This window comes from Phodopus roborovskii, unplaced genomic scaffold (genome assembly GCF_943737965.1).
Source record: "Phodopus roborovskii unplaced genomic scaffold, PHOROB, whole genome shotgun sequence".
Lineage (NCBI taxonomy): Eukaryota > Metazoa > Chordata > Mammalia > Rodentia > Cricetidae > Phodopus > Phodopus roborovskii.
Window position 1 is genome coordinate 2,665,704 of NW_026125648.1, and position 24,347 is coordinate 2,690,050.

General features: G+C 41.5%; 1 protein-coding gene across 2 annotated transcripts in view; it reads right to left on the reverse strand.

The window, feature by feature from the left end:
- Positions 1 to 19,842: 19,842 nt before the first annotated feature.
- The window catches only part of Mid2 (midline 2), a 95,076-nt gene continuing 90,571 nt past the window's right edge, over positions 19,843 to 24,347 (reverse strand). For both annotated transcript variants that reach the window (XM_051178021.1, XM_051178020.1), the window contains exon 10: positions 19,843 to 24,140. In XM_051178021.1, the coding sequence (XP_051033978.1) occupies positions 23,738 to 24,140 (403 nt within the window). In that variant the 3' untranslated portion in view covers positions 19,843 to 23,737. The remainder of the gene's footprint in view (positions 24,141 to 24,347) is intronic.

Genomic DNA, 24,347 nt, shown 5'->3' on the forward strand with positions numbered 1-24,347 from the left:
ATGCCTACTCCAACAAAGCCACACCTCCTTATAGTACTACTCTCTATGAGCTTATGGGCCCATTCATAGTACCATAGGGTCCATTCTGATTTGTGAATTTATTGGTCTTCTATTAATCTTAAAATTTTTTATGCTTGGGTGGATGCTGGACCCACAAGAGTACCAGAGGCGCCAGGCAGTAATGGGACACATCTTTAATCCCAGCACTCAGAAGGCAGAGGCAGATAGATCTCTGTGAATTTGAGGTCAGCTTGGTCTATAGAGTGAGTTCTAGGACATCCAGGTCTACACAGAGAAACCCTGTCTTGAAAACCCAAAAGGGGGTTGTGGAAAGGGATTAAGCTTGATCAAGGATGGGCAGTTGCCTTTCCTGAGTAAATTATATACATTTATCTCCTGGTCACAACCAAGAAGGCAGGCAACAATTACCCCACTGGCCTTAGTTCAGACTGAGAAGCTAAAGCCAGCCCTATCAAGTTCTTGGGAGGTGAAGAAAATGCAAAGGCCTTATGAGAAGTGCTGCATGATGAAGCAGCCAGATAATTGACACAAATGGATTTTAAAAATTCATGTTGTATTAGACCTTGCAAACTATATTACAGTGTCTTCTCAGTTGTTGTTATGGAAAGTTTTACATCAACTTGACACAAGCTAAAGACATCTGGAAGGAGCTACAATTGAGAAAATGCCTGCCTCCATAAATCAGTCTCTAAACAAGCCTGTAGGGCATTTTCTTAATCAGTGATTGATGGGAGAAGGCCTTGCCCATTGTGGAGGGGCCATCCCTGGATTGGTGGGTGCTGGTTTCTATAAGGAAGCAGGTTAAGGAAGCCATGGGAAGGAAGCCAGTAAAGCACCCCTCCACAGCCTCTGCCTCGGCTCCTGCCTCCAGGTACCTGGCCTGCTTGAGTTCCTCTCCTGACTTCCTTCAATGATGAAAAGTGAGATATTAGCAAAATAAACACTTCCCTCCCCAAGTTGCTTTCAGTGATGGCATTTCATCTCAACAATAGTAATCCTAAAATGGGTGTGAACTACAATCACCTGACTGACGCTTGCTTGGAACAGATTGTAATCGACTTTCAGAGTGCTTCAGGAAAGTTATCTCCGTAGCATCACTGTTCATAATGGGATGTTAGTTCAGGGCTTTACATTGTTGTCCTGCTCGTCCTCTATAAAAAGAAAAAAAAAAGTTTTGTTAGACATGGATAGCAAAATTGTATAAACCCTCTAGTATTTTGCAGAATTGGACAACCATTTGAGAAACATAAGAATGTACCTGAAAGAGAAAGGACAGACCTCAGTTCAAAAAGGGGCTAAGGGCCAGGCACAGCTGTGAAATATTGAGGATTTTTATGGCTGTGTAAGGCACAGCTGGTGACTGAAAATGTTCTGCAAACAGCCTGGGCCTGTAACTGCTACAAACAAAGATATCTTGTGAGTGGAAATACATGTGCCATAAAAGTCTCACAATTGTTTAGAATCCTGGAGTTAAGGCTGGGTCATCCCCCAGGAGTTGCTGGCCTTGAAGACGCTAGAGGCCCCTAAAACAATAAACAATATTGGTTGCCTTCCAGAACTAGATGGCAAGACTCTATTACTAAAGACAGCATATTGCTGTGGAACAATCCTTTTGTATCTTGTATGTATTGCTCTCATTAGTTAATAAAGAGCTGAGTGGCCAATATCTAGGCAGGAAAGGTTAAGCAGGACTTGTGGACAAAAAGAAAATTGAGGGAAGAAGATGGCAGAGTTGCCCAACTAATAACAAGCCTAAGCTATAAGCTGAGCATTTATAATTAATTCTGTGTAGTTATTTGGGAGTGAGGTGGTGGGACAGAAAAGTATGCCAACAGTATACGGTTGCCAGACTTGGAGAAATAAAGCTAGGACTAGGTGAGAATTGTCCTCTTCACTCTAGGGCAGCTCTTTGTAGTGCACCAGAAGGTGCTTCTAAGGTTGCCTGGGAGAATTATGGACCATTATTCTACCAATGATTAGCCATGCTTCATAATGGAAGTGCTGGGCAAGACATGTCAGTTAGAGCAATAGTGGCACAAGCAGTTATACCCAGCTTTCTGGTAAGATTTATGCGTACTCCACAGATAGAAATTCACATCTAACAATGGGAGCTTAAGAGAGGAATCTAGGGCCCCAGAAGCCATAGGCCCCAGTGGAGAAACAATTGCTATTACTTTGGTAAATGAATATGACATAATGGCTAAGGGGTTTCCCAAATTTCGCATCTATAACCATAGGTTATTACTACTTTCAGGGTCTGTTTGGGGCATTTTTCTGTTTTCCCTTTTCTTCCTTTTCCTCAATAGCATTTTGGAAAAAAAAAAAAAAAAAAGGAAAGGCCACTGAGACTACCACCAGCCAAGCTCTGGAAATTGAGGATAAATAAGATGACACAAGGATTTAGTAGTGAGAGCTCTAAGTTACCCCCTCCAAGGCTCAGGGGCAACTGCAGAAGAGGGTCTTCTACCATGCACTAGGAAAACAGGAAGGTAGCCTGAGGGTAAAACCTTACCCCATGTAGGGCTCCAAAGTGTAAAAGTCTAAATTCATTTAAAAACAAAGAGCCTCAATGGAGATGGATTCCCTATTCAAACTGAACTTACCAAGTAAAGTGTCCTCTCACGATCCGATCCGACTGGAAGGTAAACTGGAGTCCAAGAGGACTAATCTACTCTCACAGCAGGACATGGCAGCACTGTCCATGTGGTACTAGATTATAGACAAAACAGATTCAAGAGCTAGGGCTCATTGAGGCGTACACATAGCCTCCAGAAATCTGTTAAAGCCAAGCAATGTGAAGCAATGTGAGGCAAGGTAAGATTACTTATGTGGAAGCCATACAAGGTCATTGTTTGAAACTATAAAGATGGAGCCTAAGGTGCTATAAACATCACTGGATATTAGAAATGAGAGAACCAGGTCCCAAAAAATCCCTGACCCAAAACCTGTGCACAGACCCTGAATGGCTCAGAGTCCAGCAAAAGACACTTTATCCCTAAGCCTAGAACCAGGGGAAAACAATGTAATTCTGAAATTATCACCTAAAGAACACACTTGGCCCCTAGATTCAGCACATGTAGAAGAAATTCGCCCAAGCCCCAGATTTAGAGCCAAAAAGTACCATAGAAACACAGTGTGGTCCCGGATGTGGAGCCCTCTCTGCCCCAGCTCAAATCCAGCCAATCCCGGAGCTAGAAAACCTGACCAATCAATCCCAGGTCAGCGGGCTTGAATTGCTCCTCTGGCTGGGAATTCCCACCACTTCATGGGGGCAGCCAATCACCATCCAGAGAGCTTGGACGGCTCCTAGACCCAGGGCAGCCAATCAGCTCAGTCCAGGCTTGTGCCAACTCCAAGACTGTAAGTATGCAGTTTTGGAGGGCTTGAGCCAATCACAAGCCTGTAGCTAGGCAGGTTTGAAGTTCCCCAAGCCCCTCCCTCTTTCCTGGCTACTACATAAACCCCCTTCCCTTACAGCTCAGGTCTCTCCTGTTCTGCTGCTTTGCACGGACAGAGAGACCCAAGTTAACTCGGAAATAAAGACTCTTTGTGTTTTGCATCAGAGTTTGGTCTCATGATGGTGATTTGGGTAGCCAGACACGGAAGAAACAACATGGGGAGGTCATAGATGAGGTAAAGGAGGCTCAGGGAAGCACATAGATGAATGGAAATGGGTTAAAGTAAGTTTTAAGAGCTGCCTGGAAACAAGCCTAAGCTATCGGCTGATCATTTGTAATATTTAATAAAAAGTCTACATGTGGTTATTTGGGAGTTGCCGGGACACAGAGAAACTCTGCCTACACAAATGACCAACAACAACCAGAGACCAAGTGTTCCGATGTATAAGGTCATGGAGGGCATTTCACATGCACACAACAGAGCCTAACTTGGTAATGTTGGAGAATAAGGCATTATTGAATGTTATTTCCACAAATTCATACAGTAGCCTACATTCAAATACATAAAACACTCAAGCCAAATACTTGCATATATAGGTAAATAAAAATGCATAGGAAAACGCATATCCACCTGCCTGGATATTTTTTTTCTTTTTTTAAACTACTTCACACCTTTGAAAGCATGGTGCATACAATTACCAAGAAGACAGGACAAAATGAGGAAGAAAGGGTGGATAGAAGAAAGCAGCCTTTAGAAAGGGAGATGTTAAGAGTGTCCCAGGCAAGTGAGCAGTCTCTTGAAGACAACTAGCCAGAGGAAGCAGCTATAAAACAAAATAGGAAGGCTGCCCTTTATACTTCTCTCTACTTCAGTCAATTACTCACCTTTCTCCCCAGACAATAAATTTGAAGTAACAGCAGGTCCCATAGCTTTTCTTTTTTTCACAGTCTTCATCCTGGAAAATCAAGGCCACCACTGTAATCAGAAACAGACATAATGACATAATGGCTCTCTACAAATTATTTTTGGTGCCTCTAGTAAAGGGGAAATTCTAAGTCTATGTATTCAAACAGTAGAGTCTAGAGAGCTAAGAAACCAAGATGCAAAGCCTGGCATGGTTAGTACATGTCTTTAATCCCTGTGCCTGGGATACAGAGGCAGGAGGAGCACTCTGCCAGCCAGGCCTCCAAAGTGAGACTATATCCCAAGAAAGAAGGAAGAAAGGGAGGGAGGGGGAGGGAAGGGGAGGGAAAATAAAGGGGAAGGGAGGCAGGCCTAGGCCCCAGTTTCATTTCCATCTAGAAGTAAGATTCTTCACCTTTTAGGGTTATATTCTTACTTTCAAAATAGCTGGGGCAATGCCAGACCAAGTTTCATTCTTACCATTTTAAGCACAATGGATCAGCCTGTTTAGTCAGGGTTCTCTAAAGAAACAGGACTGATATATTTAATATATTCACATATTTAGTATATAATATGCATATTAAAAAGAGATTTAGTGTGGCTAATCTAACAATGATTCTCTCCCTGATGGAAAAGCTAAGAATTCAGCAGTTGCTCAGTTCATGAGACTAGATGCCCCAGAAGTCCTGATCTGGTGCTGGAAGCCCAGGGAATTCCCAAAGAGCTGCTGGTCTTCAGTCTATGTGGGAATCCCCCAAAAATAAGGTTCTAACACCAGCGAAGGAATGTCTCAGCAGCCAGACATATGAACTCGCCAATGGGAGAGGAGACAAGCAGGCAAAAAGCAAGTTTCCTTCTTCCATGTCCTTTTTTTGTGGGCTGCAACCAGAAGGCATGGTCTAGATTTAGGGTGGGTGTTCTCCAAATGATGCATTCAGGAAAATCCTTCACTGGTGTGCCCAATGCCCTGGATTTTACTCAATTCCAGATGTAGTCAAGTTGACAGGCAATTAACCACTACACAGTCCTAGGTACACATTGTTTCTATAGTAGCTTTTAAAACTTATTTTTTTTTTTTTTACAATACAACCTAACACTCTCTACAATACTTACTAATGTACTTACATACTGTTTTATGTCATCTTTCCCAGCTAAATTGAACTATTGGGTTCAACTTTCAGCTCTTGCCATAAACCTTGCAATTCTACACACCAAAGGGTGGTGCTTATTTTTGAAGCAAGGCCAGCTAGTCCACCGGTCCAAGGGAGAATAAAGATACTTGAAGCATAGCCACTATAGCTTTGATCATGGTACTGGCACAAAAAAAGGCAGAACAACCTCTGTGTGAATCAGACTTGTCCAATAAAAGGTTCCTAAAATTGCTGAGTCTCAACTGGACTCCAAATCTGTGAGAACAAGCAGTCCCTAAGCAATTGGAGATGCTGTGGATAGGTTTTGCTAGCAACGCTGTGGCAAGCGCCAACTGACACTTCAATATAAATGCATAGAGACCATTTGGAACAAAACAGACGCTTGTCTAATATTTAATGACAAAATGAATGACTAGATTTTAAAAAGAAGGTAGTCACTGGACCATACTTCTGATAAATCAGAACATCACCGTTATTTTGTTTAAAGCTCCCCAGGTGACTTTAATACAGTGTCAAGGAAGAGAACCTCTGTCCCAGATTTTTGTGGGTTTTGTTATGAGAGAGTATATCAATAATGCATATAGGTTTTAGAATCCAGCAGATATATTCAGAGCCAGCTGTTCCATTTACTGAAATGTGTCTGCAACAACCATGTCAACAATTTATACATTTAAGCTTCAAATTCATTGTTTAATACAGACAAGAATACTAGTTTGCTTGTAAAGTTATCATAAAGACAAAATGAGATGATACATAAAGTGTTAAGTACAGCATGTGGCACACAGGAAAGTTTCAAAAATCTTAACCTACAGCTATGGTTTGTGGTGTATCACACAAGAAATGTATTATGTCTTTGAACTCCTATTTTAACTCTTTCAAGTCACAACACCTTGAGTAAATTAAACTCTCTGAAGACTCCAGGAAAATGTGTATAAAATAATAGCCAGGCATAGTGGCACACGCCTTTATTCCCAGCACTTGGGAAGCAGGGCCAGCCTGATCTACAAAGTGAGTTCCACAACAGCCAGAGCTACATAGAGAAATCCTGTCTCTAATATAAAATCTACATAATTAATTTGTTGTGAAGATTAAACAAATGGCACTTATAAAAAACATAGCATGAGGACAGGTGCAACATAAATGATAAACGTTAAAGAAAAAAAGTATGGTGTTTATTGTAACTTCGGCAAAAAGAGACTACATCCCATTAAAACATACACATAACAATTTCATTCTTAGGAAATGCAATGTTTCCAGTATAGTGTTTTAATTCTACATCTTCAAGTTCTTTCCCAGTCTCCAGGTCTGTCTAATTCTGCCTTGAGACAGGGTGAACCCTCAAAATACTGCAAAAATAGTACATGCCTGTGGAGAAATACATCGACTCTCACTTTCTTCCAAAGAAATATAAATTCTGTCCCTTATTTCAGTTATCCTTATGGCTCTTACTTCTTTAATCCCAGTCCAGGTCTTTCTGAGATCCTGGTGTACACATTTAAAGGCTTACTCAACAGCTCTACATAGAGATGTGTATACTTCCTTTAGTTGCTAATCATTTCTTTCTTAGCATTTTTTCACAGATCTTTTATACTAAGGAATCCCAAACAGTCCTCAGAATACTCAGGTCTGTAAACTTTTTCATGTGTTTAAGTGTTTTTCCTGCATGTTATGTCTGTGCATGCATGTTTGGTGTTTATAGGGTCCAGAATAGGGCATCATATATCCTGGAACTGGACTCACAGACAGCTGTAAGTTGCCATGTAGGGACTGGGAATCAAACCCAGGAAGCAGCCAAAGCCCCTTGGCTACCTCTTCAGAGTATTATCCTTTGTTTTTCTGTTTTGTTTTGTTTGTTTGTTTGTTTGTTTGACGTTTCTCCGTGTAACAGCTGCTCTGGCTGTCCTGGAACTCTCTATGTAGATCAGGCTGGCTTCAAACTCAGAGATCTGCCTGTCTCTGCCTCCCTAGTTGATCCTTGACTTAAGGCCTTGTTTTTCTAACATCAATCTGAATTCCAATAACTCCAGTATCCTTCCATATATTATTTTTTCTTGCATTATCAAAATCAATTTCTGCTGATCAGAATGAAATAATTCTGATTCAACCTACAGACCAATTTAAAGTCAAGATACCTTTGGGAAATTATGTAGGAAGCATTTCTAGCTAGTTACTAATATACACTAGAATAAAGACTGTGGAATGGCAAAAATTCCAGGATAGGAAATAAAATGTATTTCATAGATTTCCCAGGGGACTATGTGGAATCTTTGTGAAAAATAATAAAAGGTCCAAGAAGCCAAATTATACTACACTGTCTCCTCTGAGAAGTTAGACTATAAAATGGTAAAATGTCATATACAATTTTTCATAGTAATAAGAAATGAGGGCAACTACAGCACACAGAGTAAGACTAGTATAATCTAGATAGCCAAACTGACAATCATAAGGCAATGACATTACAGGCCCACCTCTCTTATGAACCTAGATCCACAAATATAGAATACTGATGTGAAAATTGGAGAAGCATAAGAAAACATTTTTAACAGCTTACACTTTTGTTTTTGGTTTGTTTTGTTTGTCTGGTGTGTGTGTGTGTGTGTGTGTGTGTGCGCGCGCGCGCGCGCACACACACGCACTCGTGTATTTTAGATAGGGTCTTACTATGTAGCCCTAAATAGTCTGCCACTCACCCTGTAGATAAGGCTGACCTCCAACTCAGAGAAACCCACCTGCCTCTATCTTCTGAGTGCCTCCTGTGCCACCACATCTGGCAACATCTGGCACTTTAAATAGGCCAATTCTCGGCTAGCATTACTAGATTCTTTCTGCTAAATACTAATAATACAATGCAGTGTAACAACTATTTAGACAGCCTTTGTATCAGTGGTTCTTATCCTCTGGGTTTCAAACCCTTTGGGGGTCAAATGACCCTTTCACAGGGGTCATGAGTCAGATATCCTGCATACATCAGATATTGCAGTTCATAACAGTAGCAAAATTACAGTTATGAAGTAGCAATAAGAATAATTGTATGACTGGAGGTCACAACTACATGAATTAATTGTATTAAAGGATTGCAGCATTAGGCAGGGTGGGAACCACTGCTTTATATCGTACTACATATATCTAATCTAGGGATGATTTAGGTATATTTCAGGGACAGGCGTGGTGGCACATAGCTTTAAATCTCAGCACTTGGGAGGCAGAGACACGCAGATCTGAGTTTGAGGCCAGCCCATTCTACGTAGTGAGCTCCAGGATAGCCAAGGCTATATATAGTTAAAGATCTTGCTTCAAAACACAAGCAAGGAAGAAGTATATTGTGGCGGCATCTTGCTTTGCCAGTGAACTTGTGGTGGTGGCCACTCCCTATAGGCATGGTTTCAAGTGCGCAGAACTGACCCCTTATAAGGTAGAGGAGGGGTTGGCCCGCTCTCTTGGGTGTCAGTGAGAGCATCAGAAAGGCAGAGACTGCATCTTCTGGAGCAGGTAAACAGAAGCCATTATTATTATTTGTGTTAGTGCTTCCCTAATAAATAACTAATTATCATTTGTCTTGGGTCTGGTGGACTCATTTAAACCCTGCCTTCAGTATATTGTGAGTATGTACATAGATTATAACTGTAAGTAAGATTTTATAAGACTAAATGTGCAAGGAGTTGTGTATCCATAGGGGTTTCTGAACCACATTCTCCATGACACAGCATCTTAAGCTAAAGCAATGTTAACAGACTGTGGAGGCCACAGGAAAACTGGTGACAAACATGTTTCCAGATGTACAAAGGCCCAAATTTAATTCAAAATTAAATTCTTAATGAGTCCAAGGTGCATCTCATAATGTTTCCCATAATACAATGTCACTGTAGCCTTAACTCTGAACACACGTGAGCACTTGCACTGAGCATGCTGTCATGGGCAAATGCTACCTGGAATGCCTCAGCTCAGATTGCAGTTTGCTATATATTAGGGATTGTGGTGCTTTACTGTCTAAAGTTTTCTGCTCCTATAGAGACATAATGGCTTAAGAAAAAAAATTACTATCCCCCTACTGTCATTCTTCAGCATATATTGAATACGTTTGGATTATATTGTGTTAGGATGTTCCATTTTTTAAATTATTTTGAGTTGCTGATTTGAATTTCAAAACAAAATCAAGTAAATTCTGGGTTAGGACTAGGGCAGAATTTCTGAGAATTTCTGAAATATATTTGTGTTGTTTTGTACTACACATTTACATAAAGCAGGGATCTCAACATTGACAATCAAAGTTATCATTCATATCTGAAAACACAATATCATGATTTAGTTCAGTATGTAAAAACAAAGCACATCCATCTCATTAGTATGCTGATTTCCTTGTCTTTAATAAATGAGAAAATTATATGTATGCCAAAGAACCCTCATTCAGTAAATTGCTCTAGATTATCCAGAAGATTTTTGCATTGTGTACTTATCTATATACCTGGAATATCATTAAATTTCCTTGCGCAAAAAATGTGTCAAATGTGGGGAAAAGGCTGGGGGGGTAATTTCTTTTTACATTTACTTGTTTTTTATGTATATTGTTTTACTTGTATATACATCTGTGCACCACATGAACATCCAGTGCTTGCAGAGGTCAGAAGACTGTGTGGGATCCCCTGGAAATGGAGTTTTACAGACAGTTGGGAACCACCATGTGGGTACTGGGAATCAAACCTGGAACCTCTGCAAGAACAAGTGCTCTTAACTTCTGAGCCCCCGCCCTTATCCTCCAAAAGAAAAGTTTAATAAGACCTGATGTAAAGGACTTGAGTTTCCAAGAATTTCTTTTTTGTATAAATGAAGACTCCTAGAATCCATTCTCCGAGGATATAAATGGGCATTGTATACATACATGCATATTTGTAGACATGGCCCTATTTAGTAAAGGCTTCCTATGTGCTCCAAGCTTATTATACTCTTATTTACACTTGTAATTACTCAGTGAACTCTTACCCAATTTTGTAAGTATAGAAAATGAAGCACAGGAGGCTGGAGAGATGGCTCAGCAGTTAAGAGTACTGATTGCTCTTCCAAAGGACCTGGGTTCAAATCCCAGTACTCACATCGCAATTTAAAAAAAAAAAAACAGTAAGTCTGGTTCCAGGGTATCTGACACTTTCATACCAATGCACAGAAAATAAAGTTAAATAAATTATTAAAAAAAGAAAGAAAGAAACGAAGCACAAGAACATTAAAGAGAACTGCTCAGTGGTAAAGATGGGGTCAGAACCCCTTCCAATTATTTATGCAATGAAGTTTCAACCTTGGATTCATGCTCCCCACACTACCAATGTTTCTTTAAAAAAATGTTGTTGCTTTTAAGATATTTTAACTAAACTGCTACCAGCAGCCCCTGGACCAAATGAGCCAGGAGCCTGAGTGAACTCTTTCAAAGCTACTAAGGAAACTTGTTTAAATCTCTGTCCTGCTAAGAACTCAAGATTCAAAGGTTGAGGTAGAAACCTGCTTCCCAGAGAGTCTGAATAGCAAGCAGCTCCCCTAGCTCAACTGGAGTCTTCCAAGAAGTTCTCAAGCTTTTTCTCGCCCCTCCTAATAAACCCTTCTCCACCTGGCTCCTCCCTACAACTTCCTGTCAGCTAGTTGCTGACCCAGCCTCCTGAGCGCAGGTGAGTCTTATTTAATCAAACACAGTTTTGAATCATTAAACAAATGTTCCAGAGCACAAACAGAAGTAACACACCTTAAAATAATATTCTACAACAGACCAATCCCCTCCGATACTAATGATATTCCAGGACAGTCTAGGGGACAGGCAGGGAAATGCTGTAATTGAGGTCCAAAGGCTTCCTCCTGTAAGCTTACTCTGGAGGAGGTGGGGCAGACATCATTATTTTTCACAATCTTCTCATTCTGGGAGCGCTCAGTCACCCAGAACAGCATACCTACCCTCAAGGCTGCCCTATGTTAAGGACAGTCCCAAATAAAGACTAGAAAACAGGTTAGTCACCTGCTCCATTTCATCTCACACATAATCAAAAGAAACAACAGCAAATAAAGTAGCTTACTTAGTTCTGTCCCTCTCCTAAATGACAACCAGAGAACTCTGATTTGCCACTGCATGAACTCTAAGCTTATATGCAAACTGTAGGCATTTGGAAGGGGATATCGAATAGTTTCCTCAGATGTACAACAGGTCCTCTGGGTAAGAACCATGCCTTCCAGCAGGTAGCAAAAGCCGCTCAGTTGAGTTCCACAGGTATAGATAGCATTGGCCCCAACTATTGCTTTGGGCTTGCCTTCCTGGGGTGTTTCCCCTCCCCAGCACGCATGCGCACATACAACCTCTGCACCAGGCTCAAACTCATCCATGCAGGCTTGGCGCACAATCCTCGTGCAAAGCGATACAATTCCCCTCATGGACACGCCCACACAAACTCCACTAAGATACCACATTCCTCTGCACATCTTTCTGTGGTTGATCGCACCAAAGTCACTAAGCGCACGATTCCAACTCTGCAGTTGTGTAAAACATACATTTGCATCTCCTCCATTCACCACTTCACACACACAAGCTCCGTGACAGGCGAAAAGAGTGCAGGGTCCCTCCATCTTGTACTGTTGCAGAGAGAGGCCTTTTCAGGTTTAACGGGACTTTGATCTCCTTGATGGAGAATTTCCTTGGGAAATCACCAACTTTTTATTCTAGGACCCGAGGCCAAGGTACTCCAACTAACATACCTTAGCTTCTGTTAAACTGCGTACTTGTGCAGCCGATAACAGGATGTGGGTTTGCCTTTAAAGACCCCTTGCTCTAATGCTCTGGGCTACACTTAAATCTGTAACGTCTGGTTTTAGTCCCAGCTGTCTGGAATAAAGAAAAAAAAACTGAGTTGTGGCATGCTCCCCTTAACAGAGCTTCACCACATTTACGCTGTTTTGCACTCTTCAAACTCTTATCCCCCACCATCACCACACCCCGCCTGTTGAGAACTTTTTTCCTTCATACCAAAGCAAACTTTTGAGGATGACCGGACCCACTAGCCCCCTGCCCCAAGGACACGCAGCCGGAACCCGCAGTCCCTCAGACCCAAGGGACTTCTGCCAGGGCAGCTTCTGAGTCCCAGGGTTAGTGAGTGGCACCTCCCACGGGCGGCCACCAGGACCCTAGGGAGTTAGGGTCGGTAGCCGCTAGGCCTAAGAGAACTTACTCTATCTCCTGCCTGCTTGGATCCAGGAAAACCCAGAGGCACTTTTTCAACCTCTCGGGAGTAACACCAGGTTTGCAAAGCCAATCTGCATTTCTTTCACTTCCTGCCGGCAGCGAAGGGATTCATCGTGGGAGTCACGGACTTGAAGGCGGGGTCAGGGAAAATGGCTCGGAAAGGAGGCGGTCCAGAGGGAGGTGCCTGGATGGAAAGTTGAGAAGGCACTACAAAGAGGAAAGGAAAGAAAGGGTTCAGAGAGTAGGAAAACTGTGCCGTGGGCAGTTTTGATTAAAAAAAAAAAAAAAAGTCTTGTGACTATCTGGAAATCATCCTACTCAACCAGATTCAAGAAGCAACTGAACTAAACCGTTTTCTCAGTGTTGGGCCTTAAACTTGATTACCCCATACTAGGAGTAGCTACGACTAAGACCCTTTTGGGGCAGTTGACAAGGCAGGAATCTGTTGATATTGGCACAGGACCTTCCTGATGTACAGGAGCCTTAATGTTCTTCGTGGCATGTGATTACTGGATGGATTAAATGAGCCACCATATCTCCATTGCTTACCAAGTGCATACTCGGAGACATCCATCAAGGAGTGATCTTGTGATTTGGAAAGTGCTCGTTCTTGAACATCTGCGCATCTAGATTACGAGTTTCATAAGGACTGGGACTATGTTTCTTATATTCGTTGCTGAGCTCCAGCACCTGTCACACAGACACTACCAATACATGCTTTGTTGAAAGATGAATGAATGAATGAATGGTGTGAACAATAACTTAAACTAGAAGCTAGACTAAGACTCTTGCCTCTGCCATGTAAGAAACGCAGAAGTTCAGAGAGAAGGCCATATAGAAGGTAGTACACAGCACAGGTAGGTTGCCCTACCACCTAGGAAGAGGAATGAATGTCTTTGGCGATTTCTTATACAGACACAGAAATCTGTCAAACAGCTAATCTGAAGTTTAAAATGTAATTATGCTAGACCAGTATGTGTATATTGTACAGTTAGTGAGTAAAGAACGATGGGAGGAGAGATATGGACAGGAAATCTCAAAAATAATGATGGTACACAGAGCCAGGCATGATGGTGCATGCCTGTAATTCCAGCACTCCGAAAGGCTAAGACAAGCAGGTATAGAGTTCTAAACCAACCTGGACAATGCAGCAAGACTGTCTCAAAACATGTGCAGGGGCTGGAGAGATGGCTCGGCATTTTAGGGTACAGTCTACTCCTCCAGAGGACCCAGGTTCAATTTCATGGCAGCTCACACCTATCTGTAACTCCATTTCCAGAGGATCTGACTCCCTCACACAGACACACATGCAGGCAAAACACAAATGCACGTAAAACACAAAGAAAGCAACATGTGCAAATATGTGGGGAAGATAGGCAGGGGTACTCTGAGTGAAATAAAATGTCTGGATGATTATTACCCTAAAAAAAGAGTCTAAGGGTATTCATAAAGTAACAGTAACACCATCTACCTCTATGTTGAATTCATAATTATCTTGATGATTGTACCCCACTATCCAACATTCTTGGTGGTAATGCTGATTTGACTTATATACTTATATTCACTAAATTTTAGTTAATGGAAATCCATACTTTTAAGACAAGAAGAGACCTTGAAATTATCTGTATAAAGTCAGGCATGGTCAGTGCCATTCCGATGTGAGTGACCTGCACTGTCACCTGGGATCATGGTATCATCTGGGCCAGGGTTCCTGCCTAGGGCCTTCTCTGAGTTTGTAACCCAGCAGCAGCCAGGGTCTGAATTGTTGTCCATGGCTCCTGTTACCATTGAGGACTATGCACATGCCTGGGGTCTGGACAGCCACCTGAGACCATGTTGATGTCCCAGGATCTTGCTGATGCCAGGGCCATACTGATCTGGGTGGCCTGTGATGCCACCGGGGCCATGGTGACATCCAGAAAAGCTGATGCCAGAGCCATGTCTGGGTCTATGTTCCTGCTGCAGCTGGGGTCTATGGTGATGATGTACAAGGTGTTTCTTACCTCAGGGAGTCATAGGAACCATGTGTATTGATATTGGAGGACTGTGCCGACCCAGCCCCACCCCTCACTGGCCCTGGGATAGCTGACCCTGCCCCTCAATGGACACTGCAGCAGAAAAGCTGGCCACGAGCTGGTCCTGACATTCAGAAGAGATGGCCCCATCCCTCACCATGGGCATGGAAGAACTGGTCCTAATGGCATGAGCCTGAGAGAGCTGCACTGCCCCTCAACTACTGAGGGCAGTCCGAGTGGCCCCGACCAACCAGCTCAGCTACCACCCAGATTCACATCCTAGGCCCTGGGTTGACCCACCCTGACATCTACCCCATCTATGACCTGCTGGAGTTCGTGAAGGGACTGGCCCTACTGAACGATAACCACAGGATCTCCATGATTTGGGGAAACACCAGGATATCCCAGAGGAGTTTCTGTGACAGTCCAGTGATGAAGGTATGTCAGAGGCCTGAACCAGTCCAGTGACTCACTGCAATGAGCATTCTGTGGGTGGGGCCGATTGAACAAAAGAGTACACTGAGTGATACACTGAAGTTCCCAATGCCACCAGGATGAATGAAGAGAGGTTGGGAAAATGGAAGGCCGAGGTGGGTTTGAGCTAAGCCTGGCCTAGATAATAATACGTTGCCTCAAAAACAAAATTTATCCATGGGCAGGTAAGATGGCTTAATGGGTAAAGATGCCTGTCACCAAGCCTAAGTGCCTGACTTCAGTCCCTGGGACTCACATGGTAGAAGGAGAAAACAGACTCGTGCAACTTGTCCTCTGACTCTCACATGTACACAACACCCACACATAAATTGTGATTTTAAAAACTTTCGTTTAAAGAAATTATTCATACAGAAACTGAAGTGATCCCTCAGTTGAGAGCATTTGCTGCTCTTCCAGAGGAACAGAGGTCCATTCCCAGTACCCAGGTAAGGCAGCTCACCTGTAACTCCAGTTCCAGAGAATCTGAGACTGCCTTCTGTTCGCCACAGGAACCCTCACACTCTTCCCTCTCTGTTTCTAGCTCTGGCTCTGTCCCTGTCCCTGCCTCTGCCTCTCTGTCTCTGTCTCTGTCTCTCTCTCTCTCTCTCTCTCTCTCTCACACACACACACACACACACACACACACACACAGAGACATGCACAGAGAGAGAGGGAGAGAGAATACATAAATAATATTTATGCAATACAACTTTATACTCCAGAGGACAGAACATTTGGCTCTGTGATTTTTCTGGCCTTGGTACTGAATCTTTCAGGCCCTCAATTTTGGTATATTTGGATATTCCTTTAATTCTCAGTCCATTCCAAAGTGCTATTCTAGAGTGACTTGCAATAACAAAAGATTAGGTGTGAAGATCAGTGGAAGGGAAGAAAAAAATTCCTCAATATACCTCAACTTTACTTCCTTTTGTTTCCTTCCTGTGGCTCCCACCTTCACCTCAGGAAAATCAAACCTCTGTAGAAAAAAGGCTTTCCTCCATCATTCTGGCTTCCTTGTACTATCTAAGTAGGCCCTGTATGCATACGTGGCCCACAGCCAGTCTGAATCTTAGAAGAATACCTATGATTCTCTTCCCAGAGCACAGTAGAATGGGAGTCTGGGAGGGACTGCTTCAAGGCCATATGGCACTTGCCAATTTATCTCTCCATAGGGAAGATGTCATCAGTCAGTTTCACTTTGCCTCTAATCATGTGGATTCTGATGGGACCCAAGGCTTTCTAATCATTTTCTTCAGAATAGATCCTTTTATAAAGCCAACCCATAGTGTCAGGAGACTTGGCTTATGAGTAATGGAACATTCTCCAACATACACAGGCATCTTCATGTCTTTTGCAGGGAGAGCACTCTTCTTGGTATCTGGAATAGAGGCTACCAAAAACTTTACTTTTTAACTGTGTTTTTCTTCCACTGAATCATTCATTGTATCTTTACCAGTGCATCAGACTTAGCCTTGCCTTGTGTTTTTGACAGCTACTTGCTATAAATTTCACAATTCTGGTATATATAGCATCTTCCTTTATTCCTATAGGAGCTAAACTGAACAAAAACATGTAAATTATAATGGGCTGTTTCCTACCAGTTTATATCTCAGGGAATGTTCCATTTTCTGAGCTTCCTAATTTAGCTGGAGAAGTAGCAGCTCGCTTCTGCAGTGTGATATGAGGCCAGCTTCACAGACAGAAGAGTTTGTATCTACATTCCATCATCTGAAAGATCCTTTTTGTTCCAAAATATGTCTACTATAAGCCTGTCACCATATTATCAGCTGATAGATTTGATTGATTGATTATTGTTTTTTTCAGGCTGATTTAAAGATTCCCTATGTATCAGAGACTAATAATATTGAGCTCTTGATTCTCCACCTCCCAAGTACTGAGATGACCAGTATGTGCCACCACATCTGGCTTCAGCTGACCCTTTAAAACCTGAAAATTCAAAATTTCTATCCTCACCTTGACACCCCTGAATTATATAATGAATTATCTCTAGAAGGTCCTCGTTAATGTTTTCTTGCTTACTGAGAAGGGAAAAAAACATGTTGTTGATAAGAGTATTACCTTTCTCATTGTTACGATAAAATACCTGATAAAAACACAGGAAAGGATACATCCTGGTGCACAAAAGGACTTTGGGAGCACATTCCCATGGAGGGATACTCCCTTAAGCCAGAGGCAGGAGGGAGGGCCTAGGCCCTACTCCAAATGACTTGACAGATTTAGATGATCCCTCCAGAAAGGCATCAACTTCCCTGTGGAGGGAGGGGGGATGGGATGGAAGGGTAGTGGGTGGCATGGGAGGGTGGGAAAGAGGGAAAGAGTAATGGAAGGCAGGAGGGAGGGAGGGAGAGAGGAAGAGAGGGAGGGAGAGGGAACTGGGGTCGATATATAAAATAAGAAAATAAATAAACAAACAAGCTCAGGAAAGGGCTTCTTCTGACTCACCACTTGATGGCATAGTCTATGATGATCAGGAGTCAGGTCCCCACCAACTGCCTCCTTGCATCCACAAGGAAAGATAAAGGCTTTCCTCTGCTTGCCTCCTTTTTATTCAGTCTGAGACCCCAGCATACTACAGAATGATGCTGCCCATATTCATGTGGATTTTCCCACTTCAATTGGCCCCACCTAGGAACGTCTATAGACATGTCCAGATGTTCATTATTCTAGATCCCATTAAGTTGGCAATGTTAATACATACAGTGGACATATATAATTTGCCAAAATTCTTCCATAAGCATAATATTGGTGACTAATTTCTCAGTCCATCTAATTGCTCCCTGAATTTAAAGAGCCCAGTTTTCAATAACAATGTTAAGAAGACCCTGTGGAAGTGTTGGGCCAGAAGTAAGGGCCTGATAAAGATTACATATGTGGTGGTGCTTAAGTCAGCAAAACAAACCTTGAAGTGGACAGGGTGGCCTACTTGTCTGTTTGCTGATCATGTCCTATTCTAATTTTATTTAGCAGCATTTTCCGAGAATTTACTAGACACAGTGTCTATAATACATCTTGGTAAGAGTTTCTACGCTCATCTGTGTGTCTAAGAAATATGTCCTTTCTCAATTACCAATAATTCACCAAATCAAGAGATTTAAAATGATATGGAATAATTATTGAATTACACACTCTATTATAAGTATTAGCAATACTTTTTCATCTTAGTATCTTTCTCCTCCTCCACACACACACCTAATGAAAAGAATGCTAGGAACGGACTGGGGAGATGGCTCAAAGGTTAAGAGCACTGGCTGCTCTTCCAGAGGTCCTGAGTTCAATTCCCAGTAACCACATGGTGGCTCCCAAACATCTGTAAGATCTAGTGTCCTGTATAACACTGTGTGCATAATAAGTAAATACAAACTTTTAAAAAAAAGAATGCTAGGAACATGATTTCTCTGTTGATTGCTTGGAAATTCTACATCATGCATCCCACTTCTACCCACTTCCCAGGCCTTCTGTATCTACCCTTCACCCCTGCAGCACCCCTTCCCCCAAACGAAAATGTTTAAAAATTAAAACCAAAACAAACAAAATCCCACCTCGCTCCTCCATCTTTCCTGACTCTCCAACACCTCCCCATTCATCCCAGTGGCATTGGGAGCCAATGTGTATTGTGGCGCATACCCTCCTGTCCCATCAGCTTTACTTGCAAATGTTCACTGTGATGAGACATTGGTCTGGTTCAAGGCCTCAGGCACACCATCCTCACTGGACCTTCTCTGAAACTCCTTAAGACATGGAGATCATGCTGGTATAGCTCCACACACTCCAGCAGGTTATAGATGGGAAAGATGTCAGGGTGGGCCAAACCAAGTCCCTGAGTGTGGGCCAGGGTGGCAGTTGAGCTGGTCAGACCCTGCCACGGGCGCCAGCCACTTTGATCCTCCATGCCTAGAAATTCATAAAGAGCCACTCTCCGTAGCTACCTTTTGCTCAACCATGTGGGATACAACTTCACTGATACTCTGAGACTGATTCTGTTCTTAAGTAGGGGGACATGAAGGACCCTTGCTTTTTCTACTATCACACTGAATGAAGCTAGCCTTTACAAAAATTAATCAATCTCTCTCTAATGCTTTATCAAAACCTTAGTTGTGGACAACTACACCTTCATATTTGGTAGGCACTAACAGGCCATTAAATCCATAGTGTTTCAAGTCTTGTCTCCTTTGTGGGTTAACTCCCTTGCCTTTGCATCTTTGGTCTGATCATGTTCTTCAAGCCATTTCTTTACTACCTTTCATGTTCACTCCACATTGCATGACCCTTTAGTCTCAGTGCAATTGCAACTCTAAATAGGATATATCCAATGGGGCCCAAGGAACCTTTCAACTCGCCCAGATCCTCTTATAGGCCAGATGTTTAACACTAAGTCAACCATCTCACTTAATTGTGATCATGTTCTGGTCTTAACTAATGGATTCAAGCAGTGGGAGATAGATGAACTGTTCTTTGATTATTGCCTTCTACCACAATATCTGAAGCTAGATGAATAACATTCCCTTGTACCTTCGACCTTCATTTCTTTAATTTTGACTATATCCTTACAGACACATACCCCTACCTCCCTCAGCCACTTACCCAATTCTGGCAACTCATTTTCCATTTAGTCTTTTCCCCAGTTAAACTCCAATGAGAGACAATCAACAACTCATGAATACATATATATTTATTTAATTCATAATATAGCATTTTTGATGGGTTGGGATCTTTAGAGAGGGGTGAGACTGTGTAATCCACAGATGCTCATATTTTGTTACTAGGAGAGACACTTTAGTCCAGAGCTCCCAGTACAAACAAGCCTGGGGTAAAGCATTTGATAAAAAATAGTCCAACAATAGTCTAATAAATATTCTAGCCAATAACAATAACACAGCATATTTCTGAAGCTGGCAGACCACATCATAAAAGGCAGTTTTGCCTAACCTGATGGCAATAAATCTGGCCAACTTGTAATGGACAGCCAAATACAGCCCAATGGCTCTCAGGCTGAAATTGGCTTCAGGAGCTACAAATAATTGTGGGAATGGTTCATGTCTACCTGCCTCACATTCTCCATCCCTTGAAAGAGGGGGTTTCAGCATCTGAGCTTATTTAAAAGTCCATCCATAAATCGATCCATCCAGGTAGTCATATGCAAATATGTAAACCATGGAAGCTGAGAAAAATTCACCTAGAATGCTTGAGCTGAAAAGCATATATAAGTGATTTTTGTTGCAATATGAACTTCACTGCATCCAAAGACACACAATGGGATTACATAATAAAACACAGCCAGATGCAGTTACTCTTACAAGTAGCAAGAACATCAATGTGGCATTAAAATGTCTGTCGTATTCTCAAAACAAGCTTAGCTTTATTTTGTGCTTTCTTCAACAAGACAATATAAAAAGTGGAAACAAGCATAAATTGCAGACAGAAAATAGTTTTCTAGGAGAAAAAAGTTCTGAATAGTTAGATTGAGTAAAGCCACAACAACCACATTTATTGAATCACATGTCTTGATGATGTTAAATGTAGGTCATGTTCCGTTTGTGCAACTGGCTTTAGCTAGAGGTAGCCTCTGGTCCCTGCCATTGCCAGTATTTTACGAAAGTCCTTAAGTTTACTGAAGTAAATATCGGGAAGCCATCATAGCCCTCTGAGTGATTTGCCACCATGTTGTTCCTTGGAAGGCATTTCAATTACGTGCCTCAGAAGTTGGGATTTCAGAGTCAAGCTTCATTGCTTACCACAAACCCTATTTAATTTCCCAGTTTATATTTCAGTAGCCTATTTTAGTAGGCTTAGCTCTGCCTATAATGAAAACTTAAATCTAACTTCAAAGAACAACAAAGATCATGAAAACATGAAAGGTTATTGGGAGAATGGTACCAATTGTCCAAAGACAATTCTCCATGATAACTGCCAATTTGGAACCGTGTTCCTTTGTATGTATGAGCCCTGGTACATTTACAAACTAATATTGATACAGACTAAATCAGTAACCATCTTGCCCAAAAATAACAAATACCACTAATGGACACCACAGTCAAACAAAGCAATTTTCATTACTCATTTGTTCATTCATACATTCTTTCAACAAACATTAGCCAAGCAACTACTTTGTTCTAGACACCGTGCTGGGTATTAAACATACAACAACGAAAGCCACAGTCCTTACCCTCAAGGTATTCCCACGCTAGTCAGGAAGAGATTTATTATACATTAAACTTTTGTGTGAATCAGAATCACCTGAGAAGCTTGTCACAAATGTAAGTTTCTTTATGTCCCCAGGTAGCCTAATTAAGGTGGCCTATCAGGATTACGGGCCAAGAATCAATAGCTTCAAGGAATAAATCACTAAGGGTGGTTCTAAAAAGGGCCTTCTGAAGATGGCATTCTGAAAATGACATTCTGCAAAGTATTACCATACAATGTGATTATTGCTGAGAGGGGATGTTCAGTGTGCTGGAGGAGTGCCACAAAAGCCAGTTTGAGAGGTCACTAGTTAACTGAGAGAAGGGACAAGGAAAGGTAGTCCCAGGGTGCAGTCCAAAGCAGAATGGGGAATAAAGCTTTGCTCCTAGAACTGAAACTTCAAAGGGCACAAAAAAATAAATGAATAGTGTTGGAGAAGAAATGAATGCTGGTGGCACATAGAGTGAATGCCAGGTGCTGTGCTAGGCAACTGATAGACACTACATTTAAAAACCTTTGCTCCAGCCTTATAAAATAAAAATCATTTTACAGAAGCGAAAGCAGGCTTGGAGGAGTGCTTTCCTGAGGTCACACTGCTAGGTAAATGGCAAATAAGCTAGGACTATCTCAATCTCCAGGCTAGGAGCTTTTCTAATACCACATGCTTGTTACCAGCACTTCTGAGCTTTACTGAGTTGCTCATTCCCTGATGAGCTGCAAGGTACAGAATATATTGAAAGCCAAAGAAACTGACGTTGCCACTTGACATTTAAATCTGAGCCTTTCTTTTGCTCGGCACTGATCTCACTTTTCGTGGTAGGTAAGCAAACAATCGATAAGTGTTACTTTGTGGGATTTATAGAGATATGTTGTCTCTTGAGAATAAAAGTGAGTCATTTGTCGGCAAGGACTATATTTTAGTAATATGTGCACTCTTGAAGCAGTGGTGTGGCATCTAATAATTCATTGAACAAATTAATAAGTAAGAATCCACCATGCGGGTAGAAAGAGGGGGACAGGCTTGACACTGCATCAAGGCTACATACAATCCAGGTAATGCCTACTATTATCACTTTACAATTACATAGTAGTAGTCGTCATTTTACAACTACCAAGGAATGAACTTTGCTCTTGGGAGAAGGCTCTAATTGTCCTGCATTTTCAATCTCTGCAAAATAATTGGTGAAATCACAGACCATGAAGCTCAATTTCCTTTAACTAGTGTGATGAAAAGTAGGATGGAATTTATGTTGTCATGAAAGGGATGCTAAGTGGGTGAATAATGTAAACAAAATCACACGAGAATGAGTATTGATCCTATTGAGGAAAATAGCATTTCAGGAGTGCTTCATCTGAAAATACATGTACATTTGTATTCATATCGTTGTTGAACCTGTAACACTATTCTTACTGATCAAGTAAGGCGAATTCTGAGGAAACTCCATTATGCAACTCTGTTTTTCAGCTTAAGTCTAGTAATTATGTATTTGAGAGTAACAAAACTATATTTCTTTGAAATATTCTATGACAATTTTTAATAATTCAAATAAATCTCCTCTATTAGATAATATCAATGAAATTATGCTACACAGCACACTTCTACCAGAATCAATTTTCAATGTAGCAGTAGCATCTCTTATGCAATCTTGTCTGCAGATCTCTCTTAATCTAACCAAGAGTTCTTCTCACTTCCCTGTGTCTTGATTGCATGTGTTTTTTATGTGTGACAGGAGGAGGGGAGGCTAAAAGGGAAGAGAAAAACACCAGTCTACTCTGATGTTTCATCTAGGGGGATAAGAATGGTCAGTATAATTTATTTTCCTTTTCAATATATTTCTTACTTAAATGAACAAATTAAGGTTCATTGTATATATGTAATAGATAAAATGATCTATGCCATTTTGTTCATAAATGAATTCAGTCATTTTATATATTATATATACACCTGTATGATACTCTCATAACACCTTGATTGTTAGTTCACTAAAAAGTGACATATATGATAATTTGACACTGTGCAAATTCTATCTGGTCAGACTAGCCACTGCTAGAAAGGCTAATTCCTTCCAGTTTCATTTATACTCCCAAACCACTGGGAATTTTTAATTTTCCAATGACAGTGATATTCTCTAAAATTCTTCCCCAATGGCATGAACCCAGAATATTCAGATAATTTGTTCTGAGTAACTCAATACATGAATCCAAATAGAGGCTTTAATGCATAAAAATTAAATCTATGCTCTCTAGTTACATAGGGTGCTTCCAATGAACTTTACTTTGTATCTCACATACGGAACACTAATGGAAGCTTAAGAAGGGATAAATGCTGAAGTGGAGAGCCAGTGAATTGCGTGCTCTCTTGACACTTAATGGCAAGCTTTCATCCCAGACACATAGGGGGATTCTTTAGGCCTGCAGTTGCATTCCTGCTGCTCAGGGTAATCAATAAAATCTGGGGCAGGCAAGCCAGACATGATCATTAGGGATTTGTTCCAGATTGTGAATGTTGGACAAACTGGAAGAATGAAAGTCACATCAAAAGTATGGAGATGGAGAGAGTTAACTGGGTCATAGAAAGATAGCATGTTGTTGTCATAATCCAAGAGGACACCTAGACGCTTCAGCTGTGGGGGCACATCCACCAGCATTTCCTTGTTGTTATGTCTCACCACGAAGTTACTATTGCATCGAGAGAAGACCCAGGAAGAGGCATTCTTGCCAATCCACTCATTCTTTGGAGCTGATTTGTAGGCAATACCAATTGCGTACCTGAGAACAGTGGAGAAGACAGAAAACTATTTAGAGATGATATGAGTTGTGTTAGACATTATTTCAGACCTATGAGTGACTCACTATGTGTGTGCTTCTCCCTTAAAACATTTATTTACATTTACATACATAATGTTAATATCATCAGATCTTGTAAAGCCCGCAATCAGCAATCAGTGCTACAGCACTTCCCACCTTCTAACCCAC